Below are 22,619 nucleotides of genomic sequence, written 5' to 3' on the forward strand. Positions count from 1 at the left end.
TAGAGTATTACAAAATAAAAGAGGAAACATTGAATTATTGAAAACCATAAAAGAAAAATACATAACACATTAAGCTACAGTAGAAAACACTTTATCATGTTTTAAAAGTTATTAAATATGTTATTGTCTGTTTCTATTTCTCACATTAAAGTTGACTGATTGTTAGCGAGCATTCTGTTTTTAGTGCACTTCTATTATTATTGTATTATTCTGTTACTCTGTACTGAGTGAGTGTTTGACTGATTGACTGACTGGTTGATGAAGTGGCTGGCATGCGCACACACACACCCACACACACACATACACACACACACACACACACACACACACTTTCCCTCCATTGTCTGGATGCCAGGCTGATGTGTAACCCCCCCTCTCAGCCTTCTATCACTGTAAATTTAGCAACAGAAGCTTCTCAGCTGCTCCTTTCCAAAACCTGAGCCCTCCTCTTCCATCCACAGTATTTCATCCATCTCCTTCTCCAGGGTCATGGCTGCCCCCCCCCCCCCCCCCCCCACCTTTTACACACATAAACATACACACTATACACACACACACACCTCGCTCTCATCCCACAGCCAATAAGGGCCTGATGAGCTCAAGTATCACTATAACACAAGGACTTATTCTCTGAGCGGAGCCTGTAGATTCTTACAGACCTTCATCTTCATCGTCGGAGGAGCTTCTCTTCCTCTCTGAGGTAAGACCACCACATGGCAGGCAGCAGCCCTGAAACCACTCATCAGTACTAAACTACATATTCCTGACAATTTGATTCTCCCTTTAAACCAAAATCAGCTGGATGTAGATTTTGTTTTTGTTGCATTTGCGAGCAGCAGGAAAAAAGAGCGTCAAAACACAGATGATCGTATGTCCTCCGACACTGCAGGCTGTAACTTCAGGAGGGACGTTTGGAATAGGTGCAGACATGTTCTGCTGCATGTCAAACATGTGTAGTTTATGTTTGGGATAGTTAACAGTCTGTAGCTCCAGAGCAGGAGCCCAGTCATGATTGATTTAACACGTTAATAAAAATGTCACTTTATATAATTGACTCATACACATTTAAGTTAAAATGACAACTTGAATTATATGTTTCAGTGACCTTTAAGGACGTTGATCATCATTTGACATGATGGAGTAAAACTTGAGAGCTCCAGAGGGAAATAGATGAATCTATTTAAGTAATCAAAGAGGCATATAAAGTACCATGAGAGCCTGCCAAGGGTTCTGTAAAATTAGAGCACTTTTCACCTTCACTTTATGTGATGTTAAAATCAGAGGTGGGAAATAATGAAGAACAAATAAATAATTATACTTCAGAACAGTTTTCAGGTATCTGTATTTTACTTGAGTATTTATTTTTCTGACAACTTTTTACTTTTATGCTTGAGTACATTTCAGAGCCTTTCACTTGTACTTGAGGAAAGAACTACTTTATTTACACATATTTGTACTTGTACAGTAACAAATGTGTGTACTTTTGTCTCCCCTGGTTAAAGTTCTTCTTTCATACGAGCCAAACCAAGAACCTGAGAAAGCTGTGTTTAGTTTTTTTGTTTTCCATCTCTTTCATTTAGTTCCAGACTGTTTTTTACCTTCATACATGGTCATTATCTTTAAATACTTTTGGCTCTGGTCACAGATACTGTACCATACTTGCCACATTGGCACCAAAGTTTAGCTTTGGTGAGAATCTGTGGACAAAAGTTCCTGGGTTTTACAGAGCTGGTAGCTTAGAGAGGCTCACATAAACACCACCAAAAATCACAGCTACATGTAGTTCTTGTCTGCAGTCTTATTTCTCAAAGAAACACAAATATGTTTTAACACCAAAGCCTGAAACCACAGAAAACTTTCATTTGATTCATTTCCTAATTTATGTTTGTTATATTTACCACATTTTTGGTTGATAATGTTAGAGCTTCAGCGACTCATTTTGAGGCATTTTTTGAAGAAAAAATGTCGAAATTCTCTGATTTCAGCTTCTTAAATGTGAAAATTTTCTGGTTTCTTTACTTCTTTATGATAGTAAACTGAATATCTTTGGGTTGTGAACGAAACAAAGACATTTGAGGACGTCATCTTGGACTTTGGGAAGCAGTGATCGACTTTTTTCAACATTTTTTGACATTTTATTGGCAAACAACTCTACTCATAAAGAAAATAATCAACAGATTAATCATCATTGAAAAGTTGCAGCCCTAATTTACTACATTTTTGATTCAAAATAGTATAACTGTAATGATTAGTCAATTAATCAACTATTTTGATAACCAATTAACCATTTTGAGTCATTTTTTATGAAAAAATGTCAAAATTCTCTGATTTCAGCTTATTAAAGGTGAATATTTCCTGGCTTCATTGGTCATAAACTGAACAAGATGTTTTAGGATGTCACCTTTTTCAACATTTGTCACCATTTTCTGACATTTTACAGACAAAACAGCTAATTGATTTAGCAAGAAAATGATCAACAGATTAATCGATGGAAATAATGAAAAATAATCGTTAGTTGCAGCTGTAGAAAACAGGTATATTTGTCTTTGTTTCCTGCATATTCTGTGGTTCTGGTTACAGATTTAGCATCATGGTTCAGGTTTTTATATGAGCTGACGCTGAATTCTGAATTTCGATTCAAGTTCAGTCTCTCTCGTCTCTTTTTAAAATTAAGAGGACACATACTGTCTGAATGAAGAAACTGAAAGATTCTCCTCCTGTAACCTCTTGTCAGTATGGTGAACTTTAAACTGATCCATCCCGCGCACCAATCTAACAACCTGGCAGACATTTCAGTGATACAGGGTTTTGGGATGGTGATGATGACGCGTTTGCTATCAGAAGCAAAATAGGCATCCTCCATCCAGCTACCAGTTTCTCTCCTCTCAGCCTGATGTGATTGGTCTATAAATTCGTCTCACATTTCAATCTAAATCTGCCCTCGACTGGCTCAGGGCATGATGCTCCTCGGCGCCCTCACCTGTCTCATCGGTCTTTAAGTTTCAGCACCGAGTTTTAGTTTCAGAAAGGCTCAGAAACACTTCTCAGCACTCAGTGTCCTCATACTTAAGAAATGAAGTGGCCACCCACTAAATATACAGAGCGATGAAGTGTCGGTATGTACTGAGTGAATGGTGGACACACAGAGGTGAGGCCGCTGTCAGCTATAAGTCGATCAAAGACCTCATTTGTTGGCGGAGGGTGCTGATTGGCTGCCTGAGTGCAGAGGATCCTCCCGCTGGACCGAGCCGAGGGATTAAAGCAGCTATTTGGACACCGTTCCTCAGCTGATGGGTAGAAATATGATCCAGAACTAATCCTCCAAGTCCTCTGCAGCTGTGCCCACCGCTAAGTGTGAAGGAGTCATCCAAAGACACTTTATATATATCAAATATGATATACAGAATATACAGTGAGCAGAAATCCTCCCACATTTCATCCAACAGAGCTGCTCCTCATCCCTCTGTGGACTGAAATGATGTTGGGACTTCAGCTGAGCCTTACAGGGTCTGTGGAAACATTTCAGGCAGGTTAGAGGGCGTTTTCCTAAAAAGGACTGGAGTTTTTATGATGTCTGAAAGATGGTGATGAGTCCAGGACGGCTGTCAATCAAAGTTCAACTCAAATAAAGCGAGTTTTAGGTGTCTGTCAGTACTGTCGTGGTTCACCCAAGTTTACGCTTTATTTGACGCCTCCAAGACAGACGGTGGTCAGTTTGACAAGGAATACTGAGCCGCCATGGTGATTTTCTTGCTTGGTTTTGTTCCTGGCGCTTCAGGGCTGAGTTAGCAAATTTGATGGCTAGGTCCAAAGCTAACTGAGCTATCTAGCTAAAGTCAGCTACAGAAAACAGCAGGTTAGCCTATTTTAATGACAAGTAAACGAGCTAACCGCTGTCTGTCCGTCAGCTGACTCTGTAACCTCTTGTACACTGTCATCAAACTGGCTTTATGACATCTTTATGACAAGTCCAATAAAAGACCACTTTACTTTTTTATTACTTTATTACAGTGATTTAAAATTCATCATTCCAGACAATTATTTCCTTCATGTACATTGCAAAGTTTTACATTTTTTTGTATAAATTAAAATGAGAAATAAGAAGACAAAAATTAAATGACACAAACTCAAACAAACAACCACAAGAGAGTAGCAGTAACTTGAAAAAAAAAATACTTACTGTTATCTTTACTTAAGGTAAAGTAAAATATAAAATAAATATGAAGATTTAATATTATATTTTGTCATGTTAAAACATAAAACTAAACGAGTTGATCATGTAAAGTTGTCATAGCAAAGACTTCTAAAACAATGTCAGCTTTGCAAAAAAAATGACATAATTGACTGTCAGAAACAGTCACAAGCATTCATAAAGACTCCCTCATGCTTGTGACAGGTGGCATGACATGGTTATGACACTAAAGTGTAACATTTTCTCTCTCATACCTCTTATCATGCCACCAGTTTTTGTTTAATTTTTAAAGCATGTCTGCTCAACCTGCATCTGCCCAAAAAGTACTTTCCACAAACAATCACACAATACAAAATTAAAGTTGTGTGACTTTACACCTGTCGGTGATGATTTTTTTCAGTGGTGTGACCAGCGCAAGATAAAAAGATCTAGATAAAAACTATATCCATAGCAGGATACTGTTATTGGTAAGTAAAAGAAAAACATTTGATTTTTTGTTATTTGAATAACAAAAAAATCCCTTTTACGTTGAGTATATGGGTCATAATGGCTGAAACGGGATCATGTGGTCTGCAGGTGACACCGAATTAAAAGAAGCATTTGATATTGACTGAGCTAAAAACAAACTCTGACATCAGTGTCGATGATGTGAGGTTTTCAGTGGACTCAGATCAGATCCTCATGTGTGAAAACAAACCTGTAAAGACAATAACACCTCCCAGCCAGCTGAGAAAACACTTCTGGACAAGGTGTTTGGGCCAAGTGTGAAAATGCTTTGACGACAGATTCAATGTGTGGCAGCTGCATCTGGCCTACAAATAAAAGTCCTGCATTGAAAATCTTAAGTAAAAATAGTCTACAGAAGTACTGGTACTTACTCACTTAATTACTACTTAATTACTGTCCTTGAGCGAATGTACTAAGTTACTTTCCACGAGCTCATGCTCTTTTGTTTAATGATAGCTTAAATGTTCTCAAACACTTTGTGGCTATTTTCAAGACGTGCAGCTGGAATCAAGACAGGTTGCCATAGTTACCAAAGTCATCCAAAATTACTACAGAAATAAAAAGAAAAAATAGAAATTGTTAAATGTTGCGTCAGGTTTCCGCAGACAGTCATCTTTAGCTTTAGCTTTGTCTTAGCAGTGCACACGACCCAAAGCAGGACCAGTATAAAACATAATAAATAAAAGGGCAGGAAATGGGAAAACAACAACAAACAAAACAAACAAGCAAACGCCCGTTAAAGCCCCTCTGATAAAACCACCGGCCTCCCAGTCTGGGAGACAATGAGGAGACAATGTCCAGCTGCCCCAGGGGCCTGTGGCAGCTGGACATTGTCTCCTCACCTCCGTCTCTGGTGTGTGTAACAATGGATTAGGAGAGTGTAGTTGTTGAGGTGGAGAAACATCTCGAGCTATGAGCAGTATGCTGTGTGTGGTTAACACGCTGAAGCTCCACGCTTCCTATTTGTGCGAGAGGCAGCAGTGTGATTTCCACTTCGTACGAGAAGATCGATTCCACTTTCCGAGCTCCTGACTGTCAGTCTTCTCTTTTAGCTCTTAGCATTGAAGCGAATAATAAATTTCCTTTAGATTTTGTGTCTTTTTTTAATCAAATGAACATATTTCCAGTGTAATAAAAATAGAAAGTAAAGTGGAGCGGGAGGAGTTTCTGCAGCAGGACAGTTGTCTCTGTGGGGCTCAAACTCTTAATCTTTTTATATCAGCACGGCCTCTGTGCTGCTGTTTCAGTCCTGTCACCTCATCAGGCTCTTTGTGTTTTCACTCAGGTGTGAAGTCTGCTGTCACCATGTCTGACACTGAGGAAGTGTAAGTGGATCCCTCACTGTCAATAACAACATTCACTGCTGCCTCATGTCGTTTCATCACTTATATCTTTATTAAAATGAACTGATGCAGCTGAGATTTCATGTTTGATTGACTTATTAATGTTTTATCTTTCATATTTCAGGGATCAGCTCGAGGGTAAGTGACGACCACTCTGTTTTTTCTCTTATATGCATATATGTAAGTTACATATGTAATGAGATAGGATGCAGGTGAATTTTGACCTGTTCTCCTTCTTCATGTTGTGTCACCTCTAGGTGATTTTAATCAAGTTTGTTCTTTTTTTCCTCCTATCATAAAACATTTCTCAATATTATATTACAATTATATTATAAATATTATATTAATAATATTTAATAAATTAAAAATATTGCTTAAACTATTTTTTTTACCATGTAGTTTGTATACATTTGAAATCCTTTTTGAAACCTTTGTATTGTATACTGAATGTATGCAATATATATATTTTTAGGATGGTAACTTAAAGGGATAGTTCATCCAGAATTGAAGATTTAGTCATTATATACTCACCCTCATGGTGATTGAAGGTCAGGTTTAGTTTTTTAGTTCACAAAACACTGCTGGAGTTTAACAGGAAAACAGCGCTGCAGAATCTCCCAAACAGTGGAAGTGAATGGTGACCAGTTTTCAAATGTTAAACAACAACAGAATAAAAACATAAAATGTCTCCATACTGCTCATCTGGTGCAATCCAAGTCTCCTAAAGTCAAGATGACTAAAAAAAATGTCATTATACACCACATTTTTAGCATAAATCTTCATTTTGGTAGCCACATTTACATGCACATGCACACTGTCTGAACTGTGTGTGTGTGGTGTGATGTTGTGCAAATGACATGTCAGGAGGAGGAGGCTCAGATTATGTTTGACAAGCAGTATTTTATGTTTTTATTCTGTTGGGGTGTTTTTATGTTTGAAAACTGGTCACCATTCACTTCCACTGTTTGGGAGAATCTGCAGCACTGTTGCATGAGGGTGAGAAGATAATGTTTTGGGTGAACTATCCCTTTAACTGGATACCTGTCAGCTTAGATAATGTTGGGACTTCAGTTGAGCTTTATAGGACCTGTAGGAACATTTTGGGGTGATTAGTAGGAAATTTTCTGTACTTAGGACTGGAGTTTAGTGATTTTTATGAACTGTGAAGACTCCAGGAGAGCAGTCTCAGTTCAGTAATAATCAAGCAGGTTTTAGTTGGACTGCGCACCAACATTTTATGCTTAAAAACTGTCAGCTTCAATAATGTTTAAACATAATGATGAAATGACACCATGTTATATTTGTCTCTGTTGTCCCACTTCATGCCTTGTTTTTCCCAAACTGAAGAAGAGGAAGGTAAAGACGACTGAATCGATTCGATGTTTAAGACTTTTTTTTTTCTCCACTGTACTAATTTGTCAGCTGCCTGATTCACTCTTAACTTGAAGTGTTTGACTCTGACACCTGCTTTTATACAGGACACTCTAACATCTGCACAGATTTAATTTAGGTCGTAGCAGGTTTTCTTTTCCTAAATAGGTGATAAATGTTAAAATAAACTGATCATGTTGCTTTATTTACCCTCAGTTTCATTAAAAATAGCTCTGTAAATTATTAAATTACTTTTTTTATGAGACCAAAGTTTTTGCTGTTCATTTTTATGGTATAATATTTAATTGTCGGTATAAAAACAAAGTGTATTATGTTTATTATCCGGTAGGGATAAAGCTAACTAACACCCAGCTGTCAGTCAAACACTTCCAAGTTAAGGGTGACTTTCTCTGACAGAGTGACGTTCTGAGTTACATGGTTGAGAAAAAAATGCGACAGAGCTTCTCGGCTCTAAACATTTATTTTCTTGGCATGTGACATGTTTACATCTGTTTATGTCACATCAGTGCAACTGTCATTGACCTCATTCACACAACGGCCATATTTGTAACCGTGAAGGTGGAAAACTACGGCAGAGCTCTCAGAAAAGTTACGTAGCTCAACTTAATTTACAAAAAATGATGTCACAATGTCAGTTAGCTAACACCCTGCTAGCCAGCAGTCTAGCTGCTGTTCCACTAACTTGTGGCTCAATTAAAAGTTTCATTAAAGGTTTATATCATTCATCTTTCTGTGCATTAAAAGTGAAATGTATTTCTTGATTTACTTGATATTCTAAGATGATTTAGCGTCTATTTACTATTAGAATTTAAACACTTCGTGATCAGTGTTAGATTACTGCCATTTCTGTGTATTAATGTCAATGTAATTCTGAATTAGGTTTTTATAGTCTACTTCTGGAACAGTGGAACAGTTTACTTTTGGCTCTTTAAGGGACAAATATTTACCAAAACCATACTGATATTAAAGTGACAAAATATGCACACCAAGATGCTTGTATCAATATACCTGCTGTATCTTAACATAAAATATTTTGTCAAAGGCATAATCAGGTTTTCTAGTTGATGGTTTATGTTTGTTACATGCCGTCTGTGAAAATGTCATTCCTTTATATTATCGTACAAAACTATACCATGACTTGTCTTGATTTACGGACTGAATAAATGTTGAAATTATCTTATCTTTTTTTTTTTTTTTTTTTCTAATAATAGATGTCAAATTACAATGTTTACCTGAGATCTTAATGATCTTGAGATAGTTGCAAAGCCTTCATGGCTGCCCAGGGCTTCCATAGTCTGCTTTCATAAAGATCATTATTTGAAATTGATTTTCAAACTGAATATATGTATGATCCTTGGACACAACCTCAGCACATAACTGGCTGCTCTTCAGGTATTTTTTTCCACCTGAACAGTTCAATCTGGCTTCTGTGTGAAAGGTCAACTGACTTTCTCTCATCACCATGTGTTTCTCTCTCTCCAGCAGCTCTGTCCCTCGCTCATCCATCCATCCATCCATCCATCCATCCACTTGTGTTACTAAAGTAATCTCTCACTTTTGGTTTCTAATGGCTCTGTCATGTCTGTGGTCTTCATTAACGGCCTTCTCCGACACCCTCCCTCTTCCCGGCGGTTTGGTGCATGCTGCGTGCCGTAGCCCAGGAGGAGGTAGTAGAAGTAGAAGTAGCCCCTGAGGCGGAGGCCCAGGTAGAAGCAGAGCCAGAGGTAGAGCCTGAACCAGAGCCAGAACCAGAGCCAGAGCCAGAGGAGGTGGTGCAGCAGGTGGTTCATGAGGAGGAAGGTACGTGGCATGGGCAGTCCGTTCACCTTTCTCCTGCAGGACATCCAGCACTCTGCTCCGTAGGATAGACAGTCCTGTGGACATCCACACGCTGCAAAACACATCCTGCCTGACAACTCAAACTGCTCAGTCTTTTAAAGAACAAGTAGGCATGATTAGAGTTTCTGCTCATTGTTTTCACCTTTTAAAAGATATTTTATGGTGGATTTTACCATGTTAAAGATCAAATACGAACAAGATTAGAATAGTTTCAGTACCAGCTAAAATAACTGGGCTCGTCCCATTCAGTCAGTGAAGTTAATTCCTTTATTTGAAGAAGCAGCTTAAAGTTGCATTTTCATGATTTCCAGATTTTTCTCTCCAAAGTAAATGTGAATAAATAATTTGTGCAATGCATTCTTTATAGGCATTCTTAGGCCTCATAACTCAGGACTCCACCTACAGTCCAGTCACGTCATCACTTTATGGTACATTTGTAGCTGCAAGGTGGTGTTTATGCAGGAGTCATGTTAATGAAGATGCTTTTAAAAGTCTGACTATTGTCTTTCCTGCATGTTATCGAATCACAGCAGCTTAAATTATGCTTAAATTATATTTTTTGGCTAGTTAGCCAATGACACCATTGCTAAAGTGAAGTTCGTTTAACTAATGTTGACCGAATACCAGAATTTTAAACTTTGATTCAACACTAGTATTAAAAAATAATACTAGATACCTTGTATGGCACAAACTTTTGACAACCTTATGATTATCTAGCAAAACTATTGGAATCATGTAGATTATAAAATCAGTGTTCTGGCCCTGTAACCTTGTAAATATGAGCAAAAAGTTCCTTGTAAACAAATTTCATATTGAAATATTGCTTTGAACTGATGCATGGGATCTAACCAGAATATGTGTTGCTCTTTTTTGTTACTTATGATTCAGAGTTATTTTCAGAATAGGTATGCAGGTTTTAAAGTTATGTAAATTGTAAGGAATGCTGGATTGGAGCAGAAACTGTAATCATCCTAAAACTGGTTTTGAAAATGCTCCTTGTAGTGACAGAAATCTGCCAGTGTGTGGAGATATTTTCCCAGTCGTACTCCCTGTTCTCTGGCAGACTGAGCATCTGCAGTAGACGTTACCCTGCAGTGCTGCTGTATCTCACTCTACTGGCAGATTATTTGTTCTAAATAAAAGAAAATTTTGAGCCTAAAGAGTCATTTGTCTTGTCAGGTTTGATATTTTTGCAGCTCACTAATCTAGCTCCCCTTTGGCTTCCTTTTTTTTTGTTTTTAGCCCTTTCCACTGGAGTTACCTCCTCTTCATAACTGCCCACAGAAGTGAGTTAAGAATCTGAAGTGTCAGGATGCTTTCTCAGCAGGACCAGATGGTTAAAATCACAAAACTCACACGTAATCTAGCTAAATTTAGCTGCTGCACACTGTCAGTTACACTCACCACTGGGGTTTGTGTTTGAGCAGGAGAACAAGCGATCCTGGCTGTACTGTAAAGAGAAGTGTAGCATATCTGACACCATGAGCTGGGAAATCACGGAGTTAACGCTCCAGTCCATAGATGCAGACACGGTAGAGTAAAACTGGCTCTTTCCACAATCATCTGTTCATCCACTGCCTAAAATAAAATAGCAAATAATCATTTTGTTCATTCATTCCAGTGTCATGAACATTGCAGCCACGTGGGGCAACACAAACCAGCAGTGTGTAACACTTCCAAACACTTGCACCCATTGTTTTCTATGTAAGCACGCACACCCGCAGCATCAACATCAGCGCCACGCCGATCGGCATGTCACGACAAGGCCTGTGTGTCACACTTTAGTCTTGTTCTAACGAAGAACACTAAAGTGCCTCGTTGGTGTCTTCGGGCTCCCCGAAGAACCTCCACTGAACCCCTATTTTTTAGAGTGCACCGCAGCAAAACATTTGAGCTTTGCTTTAAAAAATGTCCACAGCGATCACATCACATCACCATCAGTGTTAGCTGACACACAATCCAAACATTTTGTCCTGTTTCCAGCGTTACTGCTCAGTGTCAGACGTGTGTTTTCTTTGAATATGAGCTGTGCATTTAAATGTTGAAAGGGAGAAGAAGAAAACATTTACATGAATCAACTACCCTGTCTCATCCGACGCCTTCTATCCGTGTTGATGTCTCATTTAATGCCCATCGTTTGCATTTTGGCAAACTCCTGTCGATGTTGAAGGCTGCAGCAGAGAGGATGATGGGTAATTTCAGTCATGTAAAAGCTGTTTCTTTGCCTCCCTTCACTCCATGTTTAGCTTCTTCCTTTCTGTAAAGAGTGAGACTGGCAAACTGCTCTAAAGCATTTACATTGGGGTGTCGTGACGCAAATCAATCATCCTCACCGTTCACGGTTTTTCAAAATGCCTTTATGATCCCTGCAAACTGTTTCGCACAGATGGAGTCGCTGCAGAAGTCCCACGCTTCACCGTACGCTGTATGCTGAACTAATAATGCTTTGATTTTGCTGCTGCAGCAGAATCGTTCCAGAAAAATGAAGTTTTGCTCTGTTTCATGAACAGTTGACTGATGATACACATCAAAAAGTTTCCCACCAGAAGTATGCAAGGCTTCCAATGCTGAAATGAAAATAAATTAAACAAGGAAAATCAAAAAAGTCATAAAAATATGCATGGTAGTATACAACAATGTATGTATTTCTGTTATTACTGTGTCATACATGAAAAACATATGTTAAAGGACAATTAATTCAATAAATTAATGTAATTTTTGCTACTTAAATAAAAAAAAACAAAACACTTCATTCATTTCTTAAAGACAAATTAGTTCCTTTAACATATGTTTGTTGTTTAATTATGACACAGTAAATGCATACATCAAAAGGACATAATATTACAATGTGTATTTTGTTGCACTTTTTTTCTTGTTTGACTTGTTTTTATTTAGTTATTGTAAATCTTCCATAAACAACAGAGCAGAAAGAACCCAAAACAAACCAAATCAAACTACTCACTGATGGTTTGCTGTTTAGCTTTGAAATTTTTGTATAATTTTTTGCATAACTTTTTCTCTTAAATTGAAAGTCCAGTGGTTTTTGGCATTTCAGCCACCAGTGGACAAAACATGGGTTATTTGTCAACAACCCAAGAAATCCAAAGAAAAAAACTGCATTTTCAAATCTGTCAATGCTGTTTAAGGTCTGGTTATGTTTGGCTACGGTTAGAAAGAGATACGTTCATCAGAAAAGTAAGCCAACATCGACAGACACAGAGTCATAGTCTCACAGTTTGCTAGAGATGTGAGCAGATTATTTAAATAAAATCACATTTCTAAATGATCAAAAGGCCAAATAATGTGATTCCAAATATAGTTTTTTTATTATGAATTAGGGTTAGTATTAAATTGGGTTAGGGTTTGGGACATCCCCCCCTGGTAAAAATGATAAAATTAACAAATCACCGACTGGTTAAAATCACTTTTATAGCTGCTTTTATTAAGAGAATAAACTTTGATGTTTTTTGAAGAAGTTCAGGTGAAAATTCTCAGTTGGATCTCACAGTTTCTTCTTAAAATAAAACCTCAGGAGGAAAATAAGAGGCTGGCTGCAGGATTAATGCATGAGATGATGGGACTCGTGCAGCGGCTGCCACTGACCGCACGTTACGAACATGAACACCCCCAATTTGGTAAATGTGCTTCATAAGCTGTGCAGCATAAAGAGGACAGGAACAGGCTGCCCAGTCCGACCACTAATGATTTCTGTTCTGCTCTTGCTTTGGACGCTTGCTGCATGCAGAGGCCTATGAAGAGGAAGGTATGTTGATTTGTATTCTTCTCTGTTCTTCTGATTGGACCTGATATTTCTGTTTCCCTGGGACTTTATCACACGTTAAATAATTCAAAAATGTGTGCATTTATTCCATGAGGGAAAAGGCAGAATTTGTCCGTTCGCTTTAGTCTCTTCGTCAGCTGACAGAGGTGAAGGATTCAGAAATGCTGAGTCATGGTTACGGGCCCCACTGCTCATCTGTGCTTCTTCTCTTTTTTGCATGAATGTGTCCCGCCAGAGGAGGGAGATCAAGATGGTAGTTTGTATTTCCTGCTGAGTCGCTGTTGCCTGCGTTTTCCTCCCGTGTTGTCTGTCTTTCTTTAGTGTGAGGGTCCCGTAAAAAAAACAAACCCAAAAAGCTAATCATAAATTACGTTATTTGATTCTGTTAAAAACCCACTTGTGTTTTTTTTTTTTTTTTTTTTACCATGCACATTGATTAACAGTAATTACACTGTCAAACTCCCTGTTGTGAAAAGTGTGCGATGAGTTCAGAAAATTAAACTATTAAATAGTTTATGTGGTGATTTACGGCACACGGTGTACTGATCCTGATTAGTCAGATGCCTCTGATCATACTGGTTTGATTCACACACTAATGCACAACAAATTAACACTGTGAAATAGAGAAACACTGTGTACTTACAGCACTGAAAACAGAGGCTAACACACAGGAACTGGACGACTGATTATGAAACTCACTCAAATGACTTTGAGAAACAACTTGCAGCCCTCAGATGTAACTCAGCTTGTCCACATGGATCTTCCCCCCCGATTAACCAGCAGTATTTTAGCCTTTGTCTCGCTCCACATCTGTGTTTCTAACAGCCTGATCTCTCTCTTCTCTCCATGTTGCTGTTTTGATGCTGAAACACCAGAAGAGAAGCCAAAGTTCAAGTGAGTAGATGTGTCATCTGATCCATCGTGTTTTCATGTTGCTGACACCTTTAAGCTACTTCTTATAACTTGAATTTCATTTCCTTGAACAGACCATCTGCCCCGAAGATCCCTGATGGCGAGAAAGTGGACTTTGATGTAAGTCGAACTGTTTTTCATTGACTGATATTTATCTTGGGAAACAATCGAAGTGGACGGAGTTTCAGGGCCTGAAAATTGAAGCCAATTCTGAACTGCCTTAAAGTCCACATGAAATAGGAAGCAGCTATTTACTATGTATATCTATCTATCTATCTATCTATCTATCTATCTATCTATCTATCTATCTATCTATCTAGGCAGCTAGGGATATTGGATATTTATTGGCATTTACGGTGGCCTGTCAGTCTTGGAGGCTGTGTTCGGTCCTGGTCCAGCTGTGTCCACTGGGAGACTGCTGAGCCCAGCTCTGCACCGCTAAAGGTTGAGGTGTAGATGATTAGATAGATAGGTAGATGAGATTAAAAAGACATTTTTCATGTCATCTCAACTTTAAACCTATGTTCTTCCTCGTGGCCAGCAGGGGGACACAGCATTGGTTGCAAAATTTATGTTCTCAATCACTAATTTCAAGTCTTTTCTGCAGGACGTTCATTTTGTAAATTATGGTCCGATTTAGAGTAAAACAGATGATAAAGCAGAGTATGTTTGAGTCTGATTACCACAAACTCTTTCACTGCTAACCAAAGTGTGCCAAATAAAGTGAATCCAGTACATCTGTTGGCACACAAACACACAACACAACAAGAACTTCTAACAGCTTCTTTGGCAAACTTTTAATGATGCAATTTGCCAAAATGTAAACAAATTTAGGATTTTAGAAAAAGGGCTCAAATTGTCATCCACCACATGAATCCATGGTGAGTTATTGTTGACAATATTAAAGGGATAGTTCAGGCTTTTTGAAGTGGGGTTGTATGAGGCACTTAGTCAGTGTATAACCTGCAGTAGATGGTGGTTGACACACCTCCCAGTATGATAAACAGTAAACAGTTTTGTAATAAGTTCATGGTCTCAATCACTAGTTACAAGTCTTCTTAACTACAGCTTGATGTTCATTTTATCAATTATGGTCCCATTTAGAGTAAAATAGATGATAAAGCAGGGTATGCTTCAGTCAATACCACAATCACCTCCCCAGAAATGTGGTCACTTCTGGCTCCAAAAACCATGATGGTGACGACCATAATACCAAACTTGAGGCTTAAAAATGACAGTCCACGACATCCCAACATCCCCAGCCTTTTCTTTTTCTCCATCCCCACTTTCCGATGCTTACATGGCTGCCATAAGAGTCACTGACATGTGACCTCAGTGGCTTCTATATGGACAGTTAAGTCCTGAAAACCTGCTGTAACATGTCATGACAGCTAGCGGCTGGATGTTTTATTGGAAATCGTGTGAGATTCCTGTTGAACAAGAGTTAATTTCACCATTCATCATATGAGGAACAGGAGCGGGCAGGACAGGAATCAATAGTTCAGTTTGTATATATAAATATACATATTATATGAACAAATGTCTTTCATTTGAACTCAATGCCCATCATTCTGTTGTCTTTGTTATTCTGTCCTGTCTGTCTGCTCTGATGGCTGGTTGGTTGCAGCCATCTTCATCTGACAACTGCATGATCTGTGTATGTCTGATGCTTTATTACCTCAGGTGAACCGGCGTTCTTCGTCCCAACGTATTGGCCAAATGGTGCGAAAAAGATACTGTGCAGTAGAACACAAAATATTCTAAGAGAGGATGCTGAGAACATCCACTCAAAATAATTGCATCACCTAAAGACTAAACAAACACAGTCGTGGGAGTCATACTTCTTGGACTTGGACGGCATAATAAATTCCTCAAGCATTCCTGCATGTTAGTGAGAAAAGCGAAGAGATAAAATTCCTCACTGATGTGTGAGACACACTTCATGTTACACAGTTATTTCTCCTGTTGCATTGCTTCTTTTTACTTCTCTGTGGCCCAAAACTGTGGTTGCACTCCCTTCAGTCATTCTCCCGTGGCTCCTCCTCCCACACAACGTTCTCACGTTCTCCACCCAAGAAGGCCAAGCGGGTCAGCCACTAATCAGGACTGAATTATTAGTTCAGTCCTCAGCTCCTCCTGTCCATAAGTTCATGGTCATGGCTGTTCATTGCCATCAGTATGTTTGAATGAGCGAATGAAAAGCAAATTGTAAAGCATTACATGAATACCAAATATTATTCAGTAAAGAAAAGAGAATTGTGACCATAAACTGAGCCCTTCATCTCCAGCCTCATATGAGCATTTCTTTTTCACTTTCAGAGGTCTTGTTGTGTTAATTAGAAACTTCATCCCTGCTGTCTCCTGTCTGCCTCTCACAGGACATCCAGAAGAAACGTCAAAACAAAGACCTGATCGAGCTGCAGTCTCTGATCGACGCTCACTTTGAGTGCAGGAAGAAAGAGGAGGAGGAGCTCATCGCTCTCAAAGAAAGAATTGTGAGATTTTGCCCAAATTAAAATATACATTACACATGAGCTTAATCACCTGAATGAGTGTTTCTATATGTATTGTCATTAAAGTAAAGAAGTTTAGTTTACTTTATTTAATTTATAAAATTCAGCTTGAATCTGATCATTAACATGGTTTGTTTTAGAGGTGTGACTGAAGAATCAGCTCTGCATGTGGTTAAAAACACTGAAGCATTGTCTTTTGATTTCCAGGAGAAGCGTCGCGCCGAGCGAGCAGAGCAGCAGAGGATTCGTGCTGACAAGGAAAAAGAGCGACAGGCCAAACGGGAGGTACACAGCTTCTTCTTCTATTGAAGCGTCCGAGTAACTTCCTTCTTTTGACTCTTTCGGCAGCAGAGACATGTTTCAGATAAATAAAGTCAGAATAAATTCACCATCAGTGAATCATTTGCAGATTTGAGATTAACACCAGGCTGAAAAGGAGTGTCACACTGAACTCTTCTGGTTAAACCAGGCGGAAAATACAAACCTGCTATCATTCCAACATTTTGTCACCTCCCCTCGCAGTCTGATGCACGAGGTACCTTTTTGTACCTGCTGTATCAGACGCTGCCAGAAAGCTTCTATTAACAAATAATTAACGTTGTGAAATGGTCATAGTTTTGGAAGGTTCAGGCACAAAAACCGCTTGGGTAGTTTCAGGATAAAACCGTGTCTGGAGAGACATGATAAAAGACAAATACTGCATGTTAAAGTTATGTGCCAACTTTTAATAACTTTATGGTTTGATGTGGGACACAAACCCCAGTTTCCTGGATGAAAGTCCTGTGTTTATTTGAAACATCCACCTCCTCCAGACACAGGCTGCCTGCCACAAAAGCCACAATAGCCTGGTGTGTCCCATATAGCCGTGGACAGGTTTACATTAACGTCACTTAAAAGCCTGGTGCGTCAGCCGCTAATGGATACTGTGCATGTGAGTCACCGTGGGATGAGTTGGGAATGAGCACAGACTGAACACACAGCAATATTATGATGTGACTCATGGGCAGCTGTTCACATGCATTTGTTGACAAGTCGAGGGATTCTGAAGTGAAAAATCGACAGCTTTTCTAACACAACCTAACATCAATCAAGTGCAACAACACAAGACATGGCAAGCAGCTAATATTACAGACTAGTCCAACAGTAAGAAGCCTGGCTTGACGTCTGTCTTGCAGGCTTTTATTTTGCAAAGTTCTCGCCAATGTAAAAGCCAGCTAATAGTACTGAGAACACCTAACTTCTTCCCACAGTCAGTTATTGGTGTGCGACGTAGTGCCGGAAAGTGTTATGCACTTTATGTGTGAGATTTTACCTGCTCAACCCTGTTACATTGTGCAACAACATCCATATGAGTGAAAGAGGCATCATTTTAAGGTAAAATAGTTGCACAATCTTGCTTTAAGGGTTTCAAGTAAGTTGCATCTCCACACCCAGCAGAGTACATTTCTGCATCACTGCAACAAGTCTGAGTTACTTTTAAAATATTGCATGGACATAACTGACAAAAGGAACAAATAAAACCAGTAAACAAGCAAGTAGCTGTCTTTCTTCTTGTCATGGTGTCATTTTTGATATTTTAAAATTAATTTCTCAGGCTGAGAGGCAGAGAAAGGAGGATGCCGACGCTCACAGGAAGGCTGAGGATGAAGCCAAGAAGAAGATTGCACTGAGCAACATGGGATCAGGCTACAGCGGCATCCTGCAGAGGGTAAATTTCTTTCTTTCTTTATATTTATTTTTCTGTCCAACCTCATGCAAAACAAGTAGCAGTGTGTGACACAGACTTTTAACTAGTTGGACTTTTCCAGGCTGAGCAGAAGAGAGGCAAGAAGCAGACTGAAAGAGAAAAGAAGAAGAAGATCATGGCGGAGAGATGCAAACCCCTGAACATCGACGGCTTCAGCGACGACAAGCTGAGGTAACACACAGGAGGAGACGAGAGGACAACTCACAGTCTAGATGATACAGAGAGACATCATTTAAAAAGCATAATTTAACAACCTAACACCTCACTGCACATGAACACCCGAGAAGTTTTCCTTATTAAAGATCACAAAGGCAAACTTTTAATGGTGCCAATGTGCCAAAATGTAAATAAATTTAGGATTAAAAAAAAGGGCTCAAGTTGTCGTCCACAGCATGAATCCATGGTGACATTATACTTCCTGTTTACATCCCCTAAAGCACTTTGGGGATTGTAGTCCCCAAAAAGGTAGCAGGTTATCATTCAGATAGAATTAAGACAAAGAATAATTGGAGTGACAAAATCCTTTGTCTCCCATGTTTCATTATTACTATTAAAGGGAGAATTCGGGTTTTTTGTAGTGGGGATGTATGAGGCACTTATAGGGCGTGTAAGAAGCCAAGTAATGTCCTGCTGTGGACAGGGTCGGCAGCAAAATGTCATCCTAGACACCTAAAAGAAAAAAAATTTAAAACTCACACTTTAGTTTTAAGTGTACATAGATGTATATTTAGAATATTTTCACCATTTTACCTTGCTTTGACAGCCTTTTCTGATAGGAAACTGCCATTATAAAAGCCAAACATCGCTCTCTCCAGACTTCTTTGACAAAAACAGTCATTTTATCCTGCAGAACACAGGAGTTGCTGGTCTACCGCTGCCTCGACCTGTTAGTTTGTTTGTGTCATTGTGGGACTTTGGTGAATCCAAACTAACCCTGGCTGCTACAGAAGTTTGTTCATTGAGTATTTGGTTCCTGGTTTGTGTCTGACAGGGAAAAGGCGAAGGAGCTGTGGGAGTGGCTGCACAGCCTGGAGGAGATTAAATACGACCACTGCGAGAAGCTCAAGAGACAGAGATATGAGGTCAGTGAGGAAATGTTGTGTATCTGTGAACGCTTGACTTTTATTTTCACAAGAAAAATGACTGTAGTCTTTTCTTGCTAGTAATGAGTGTATGAGTACTTTTAGTATGGCATGTATTTATCTCGCCGAAGAGGATGAGTCTTCCTGGGACAGATAGTATCCAATCAGAGCCTTTCATGTTGGGTTGATCAGCATTAAAACATCTGCCTGCATCAGTCCTCTTCCCTCATCACGTCCACATTCCACTGGTCACACCCAGTTTTAGGGAAACGGGGGGATTTGGAGCTGAAATACTGCAGACTGTGTTTAAATATTGTCATTTTAATCTGGAAGAAGTTGCAGCTTTAAACAGAGAATATTAAAGTTCTGTGCAGGTGTCATATCTTCTGTATCTGCTTCAAACACATCTGTCTGTTTTTCAGGTGATCTCTCTCAGAAACCGCATCGATGAGCTGCAGAAACAGTAAGTTAATGAAAGTGATGAAAGTAATGAAACCCTGTATGACAGTTTCATCTATGATTGAGCGCATGTCCAGTGTGTTCACACTGACAAAATAATCAAGTTCAAAATCTAAACACACAAACTGTGTGTCAAGTCAAGCCAGTTTTATTCTAGACTGTAGTCTTCATAGTATTATTTACAGAGCAAGCACTTTATTGACAGTGGAGAGGAAAACCTCCCTTTTAATCAGAGCCAGGCTCTGGGTGAGCAGCCATCTGGCTCGACCGGTTGGGTGACGCTGATTCTTTGGTGAACAAAATGTGAAGAAATTTAAGGAAAACTAAAAGGTAAACTAATAAATCTTGGATATGAGGCTGCAAATAATGATTATTTTAATAATCTAGTACAGATTATTGCACTGATAAATTGAATTATCAGTAAAGAACAGGTCTTTCAAAATGAACAACTAGTTTTTAGAAAAATCTGCATTTTCATTACTTAAATTGCATACAATAATATTATCAAAACCACACCAAGCCTTCTGAATTTAGCTGCTGTATTGGATTTTTGCGCTCTAGGCTACTTAAATTACCTGATATTTTTCTGTTTGGGTTATTTTATACATCACTGTGAGGTTAGTATATTTGCTAACAGCTATTTATATTTATTTTAATTTTGGTCACCAGTGGGCTATATTAAAATATAATGCGATTAGGAAGATTTCTGGTATTTACTTGACTTTTACTTGGTAAAAGTAGCGATATTACACTGTAAAAATACTCTAAAAGTTATGCATGCAGTTAACACCAAAATGCACAGAAAGTCAAAAATCAGAGTACTTTATTTTATTACTGAACTATGATTAGTGATGCATTAATGTGTTCACCATTTAAATTACCTTATACACTGACGGGGAGCTAAATCTACAATAATGCATGGTAGTTTATTGGATGATTATATATAGTTACATTTTAAAGTAGCAGAAAATGTATATGCTCAAGTAAAGTACAAGTACAAGTACAAGTAACTGTACTTAAGTATAGTACTTGAACTTTTCCCAAAAATCCACTTTCAGTTTTATTTTGTCATGGTGATTATGTTCTGATTGTGGTAGCCTGTAGATAAATTAACTTCACCAGTCCTCTTATTTCAATTTTAATTTAAAAAATATGATTATTTACATGTTTTTAATGATGTTATGTTAAAGGTGGAATATGCAGGATTTGTCTGTTGCTGTTTGTAAATGACTGTTGAATCTGATTCCCAGGACGTCAAATACTGGCGGGTTGGGTTTGTAAAACGTCCAGAGCAGCAAAATAATGAGAAAATGAGGAAATACAGGCAGAGGGCTGTAAAGTGATGATTGAAAGGGATTATATTCATATGAGTCTATGTTTTTCAAGAAAATTCTGCTAAGTACGTCTTTAAATGAGCACATTGGTTTTAACTGTTAGGTTTGTGGACACTAGAGGGCGATGTAGCTTCAAAAGAAAAATCAGTCCCTGTTGTGGTAGTTGGTTTGTTTCTCCTCATATTTTTTCCACAATAATACAATAATACTACCTAAACACAGCCCTACACAATCTTACTATAATAAACAACTTAAAGGCGCCATGAAGGATCACCGGACAGATGTAACTCTGTTTTTGCTCTTTGCGCTCTGCAGCAGCAAGAAGGGAGCCGCCTCTCGCCGCAGGAAGTGAGCGGCTCCTGAGTGGCGTCAGCCCGGACAGGAGACACGTCCCCCTCGGCTTCGACGGCGGCTCAGAGCCCGTAGACACCTGCAGCTCCGGAGCAAAGGCAACAACAGTCTTACCACCTGTGTCTGCTTGAGTGAACTGGTTTTCTGGATGAATTTAGCTCCAATAAAAAAAACTTTAACTCACTGTGTTTGTTTAAAAAAAAAAAAGATTCAGAGAATAAAATGACAGACTTATTAATCCTCCAGTCTTCGTGTCTGACTTTTTCTGTCAATCTGTTTGATTGATCTGATTGATTTGCAGAGTTAAATGTCAGATTACATTGTTTTATATTAACAAACCTACATCTAAAGGGAATAATTATGAAAAAATCACCCAGATAACTGAACATCATCACTATTAATTTGACTGTTTAATATATTATACACATAGAATAAAAATGCAATTATATTACAATATTTTATTATTTGATAATAATATTTTTTATTATTATTATATATGAATACATTGTATTCCATATTAATCTCTAGCTTCTGAGATGTTTTTCAATCAATTCTTTCTGTCAGAAATTTATTGAAAATGTAATAATAGTGAGAAATGATGTTAACATCTGATCCAACTCTTCACTCTGGATTCAAAATGAAGATTTGTAGTCGAAAATTACTTCTTTTTTTTTTTTGTCCAAGGAAAGTCTAGAAATTACTAGAAAGGATTCATATTTTACAAAGTGTTCTTTGCTGTTAAGGTTAATTTTGAAACACACAAACAATCTATTGAAGTGATTAATTTTTTAAAACCGTTATTGTAGCAGGCCAAGTTCTGGTTTAGTCCAACACTTTGAAGTGAAGGGTCTTATTATATGATGTGTGAAATATTCTATTGTTTGGTTTGTTATAGCAGCTGTTATAGTAGTAGTAGTTTAACATAATCGCCAAACTGAACTGGTGATACCGACTTTTACCACGAGGTGTAGCAGGTGACTCAGCTGCTCCCAAGTGGAGCTGAAATGCTAGAAGGCTTTTTTTGGAACAGATACAGGAAGTGTTGAGTTTGTGTTGAAAAAGTAATGCAGTGAGTTTAACAAGACAAACAGGAAATAAGGCCTCGTACTTCTGCTGATAAGCTGGCTGGCTGACCATCTCGCCATAACAAACAGATGTGATAAGTAT

General features: G+C 38.4%; 1 protein-coding gene across 4 annotated transcripts; it reads left to right on the forward strand.

The window, feature by feature from the left end:
* Positions 1 to 594: 594 nt before the first annotated feature.
* On the forward strand, positions 595 to 21,697 carry LOC146332546 (troponin T, fast skeletal muscle isoforms-like). Of its 4 annotated transcripts, XM_084728317.1 has the most exons (15): positions 595 to 700; positions 5,985 to 6,024; positions 6,167 to 6,180; positions 9,091 to 9,234; positions 13,019 to 13,036; positions 13,290 to 13,307; positions 13,930 to 13,948; positions 14,041 to 14,086; positions 16,345 to 16,461; positions 16,687 to 16,764; positions 18,074 to 18,187; positions 18,288 to 18,397; positions 19,218 to 19,308; positions 19,731 to 19,771; positions 21,417 to 21,697. In XM_084728317.1, exons 2-15 carry the CDS (start codon positions 6,005 to 6,007, stop codon positions 21,451 to 21,453), a joined length of 867 nt encoding a protein of 288 aa, XP_084584443.1. In that variant the 5' UTR covers positions 595 to 700; positions 5,985 to 6,004; the 3' UTR covers positions 21,454 to 21,697. The 4 variants fall into 4 exon arrangements, with proteins under 4 accessions (XP_084584443.1, XP_084584532.1, XP_084584616.1 ...); XM_084728406.1 differs by lacking the exon at positions 13,290 to 13,307; XM_084728490.1 differs by lacking the exon at positions 13,019 to 13,036.
* The last annotated feature ends 922 nt before the right edge of the window (positions 21,698 to 22,619 follow it).

The sequence above is a fragment of the Lutjanus erythropterus genome, chromosome 1 (genome assembly GCF_056507025.1).
Source record: "Lutjanus erythropterus isolate fLutEry1 chromosome 1, fLutEry1.hap2, whole genome shotgun sequence".
Lineage (NCBI taxonomy): Eukaryota > Metazoa > Chordata > Actinopteri > Lutjaniformes > Lutjanidae > Lutjanus > Lutjanus erythropterus.

What these genes read in the sequence shown, in the direction of transcription:
- LOC146332546 (XM_084728317.1), top strand. Translation starts at nt 6,005, where the DNA reads ATGTCTGACACTGAGGAAGT. An exon ending in TTCAGCGACGACAAGCTGAG is followed by an intron (nt 18,398 to 19,217) that starts GTAACACACAGG and finishes TGTGTCTGACAG; the next exon opens with GGAAAAGGCGAAGGAGCTGT. An exon ending in ATCGATGAGCTGCAGAAACA is followed by an intron (nt 19,772 to 21,416) that starts GTAAGTTAATGA and finishes TGCGCTCTGCAG; the next exon opens with CAGCAAGAAGGGAGCCGCCT.